General features: G+C 31.2%; 1 protein-coding gene across 1 annotated transcript; it reads left to right on the top strand.

Moving 5' to 3' along the window:
• The first annotated feature begins 1,073 nt into the window (after window positions 1-1,073).
• Window positions 1,074-2,241, top strand: LOC113859531 (serine/threonine-protein phosphatase 7 long form homolog). The gene is made up of 5 exons (XM_027492278.1): window positions 1,074-1,295; window positions 1,406-1,689; window positions 1,735-1,911; window positions 1,986-2,070; window positions 2,167-2,241. Exons 1-5 carry the CDS (start codon window positions 1,074-1,076, stop codon window positions 2,239-2,241), a joined length of 843 nt encoding a protein of 280 aa, XP_027348079.1.
• The last annotated feature ends 210 nt before the right edge of the window (window positions 2,242-2,451 follow it).

Raw genomic sequence — 2,451 nt, 5'->3', positions numbered from 1 at the left:
GAAACTTGAAGAAAGTTGGGAGAACGAAAAATAGGAGGTCATTACCGGAGAGACATTATGGTCCAGTGGAGTTGTTCCCGTCGTTGAGAACCCACCATCGCCGGAAAATGTGTTGTCCGCCCTTGCCGCCGTCCCCCACCCCCTCCCCATCCATCCAGGTTTTTCAATTTCTGAAAAAAATTTAAATTTTATATTTATTAATAATAGTAAAAGGTTGAATAAATTTTTTTACAGTAATATTAGATTAAAAATTAGCGTAATATTAGATTAAAAATTTGTAGAAATATCAACATAATCAGAATTTGTATAATTAAATTTTGATAGTAATATTAAGAAAAAAATTAGAGTTTACATTTAGAATAAATAGAATTTGAAGTAAAAATTTTAAAAATTGTAAAAAATAATTAAAATTCAAATAATAAATAGTTAAATAAAATTGAAAATAGAAAAATATAAAATAGTTCTATGGTTGATTAATTATATAAGAAATAATAAATAGAAAAAGTGTAACAAAATTATAACATAAATTATATTTTTTAGATTAAATGACATTTAAGAATATAAATTAAAAGATTGATTTATGATTAATGAACAGATAATTACAAAAATGTTAAGAAGGTCAAAATTGAGAGCATTAAAATTAAACATATACATTTATATAAAAAGATTATAGTAGCAAAAATTTGAATTAATTAAATAATAAAAAATATATATTTATTTATGGTTAATTATGGTTTAAATTATTGGAGTGATATTAAATAATTTAAAATAAATAATTAGAATTATATAAGTTTATTTATGATAAAATAATAAGTGTATATATTGAATTTAAATTTTAGAGTGATACTAATAAGATGGAGATTAAGTTATTAATCATTAAAAACTATAATCTTGGTAGAAAAAAGAAATTTAGTAATGTAATTGAAGTTATTAGAGTGATATTAAATAATATAGAAAAAATAATTATAATAATAATTATGTAATATTATTTATGATTAAATTATAAATTTATTTTGTATAATTTATATTAAAGTTTAAAATTTTGACAATGTTATATTTTATATTTTGTGAAGATGGCTTCATCTTCAGGACAGAATAGGGTCATTCATCCTGGACCAGATGATCCTTCATTATTGCATTTACAGAATATTTATGTGTCTGAACATATTTGGGATGGTCGAGATCATCCTATTTTGAAGGTTAGGAAGAGTCAATTTATTCCAGCTGGTTTGGATGGTGTTCCAGAGGAGATCCTTCCACATTTAGAGCTTGCGGGATTTACTGGGATTGCTCACGTATGTCAGTTTCCATTAAACCTCCCGTTGATCACTGTATTAGTAGAGAGATGGAGGCCAGAGACACATACTTTTCACTTGCCTTCAGGCGAGTGTACGATCCTTTGCAGGATATATCTGTGTTGTTAGGCTTACGGATTGATGGAAGACCTGTGATAGCACCTATTGGAGGTAATTATGCTGATATTGTTGAGGAGAGCCTAAGGATTAGACCATCACGTGCAGATTTTGTTGGTAGCTTCTTGAAGACGAGTTGGCTAGACCAACATTTTACCCATGTGGCGATGCATGCACAAAATCCTTTACAGATCACCCAATTTGCTAGGGCTTATATGTTGCGGTTGATTGGGAGTTTTATGTTGAGTGATCACTCCAGCAGTAGAGTCTCAATAAGGTACTTACCTTTACTTTAGGATTTTGCTGTCACTGGTGAATATAGTTGGGGGTCTGCAGTATTGGGATTTTTGTATAGAGAGCTGTGTATGGCCACCAATATTGATCAGCATGGTTTAGGTGGATTAGCTGCATTACTTGTGATATGGGCATGGGATAGATTTCCATTTGTAGCTCCTGGAAACCCGCTTCACACACGACTCCATCTTCCATATGCTACCAGGTAATATTAAATATTGATGTCCTTAATATGTTTAACATACCTTTTGTATAAACAATATCTGTATCTTTTTGTAGGTGGTTAGCCAATCAAAGGAATCGGAAAGGGAGGAAAGACATATCTTATTATAGATATAAATTTGACATGCTTAGTGGTGAAGAGGTAAACCTTGATTAACACCCACGCCATATGTTATAGTCATATTTTAATTTAGTTATCATTATGAAAACAAATCTAAATATGTGTATTTGTGTGCAGATAATTTGGCAACCATATTCTATTGATTTGATTAATTCGTTACCAGCTATATGTCGTGAGGGGATGGAGTTGTAGAGGGCTGTCGTGCCTCTGATATGTTTTCAAGTGTGTGAGTGGCACTAACCAGATCAAGTAATGCGGTAATTTGGTATGGTTCAACATATACCTCGTGCCCCATATCAGCCAGATGCACTACATGACTTGACTCTGCGTGGGAAGGCAACAGAGAATTGGCAAGAGAAGTTGAGGGATGTATTAGACATTTGAGACAGAAGGAGAGATTGG

Source organism: Abrus precatorius, unplaced genomic scaffold (genome assembly GCF_003935025.1).
Source record: "Abrus precatorius isolate BTA unplaced genomic scaffold, Abrus_2018 Scaffold2, whole genome shotgun sequence".
NCBI lineage: Eukaryota > Viridiplantae > Streptophyta > Magnoliopsida > Fabales > Fabaceae > Abrus > Abrus precatorius.
Note: the sequence above shows the minus strand (reverse complement) of the source record. Positions and strands in the feature narration are given on the sequence as shown.

Coding starts and splice junctions, on each gene's coding strand:
- LOC113859531 (XM_027492278.1), top strand. CDS start 1,074: ATGGCTTCATCTTCAGGACAGAATAGGGTCATTCATCCTGGACCAGAT. Junction 1,912..1,985: donor CATCTTCCATATGCTACCAG/GTAATATTAAAT, acceptor ATCTTTTTGTAG/GTGGTTAGCCAATCAAAGGA. Junction 2,071..2,166: donor ACATGCTTAGTGGTGAAGAG/GTAAACCTTGAT, acceptor ATTTGTGTGCAG/ATAATTTGGCAACCATATTC.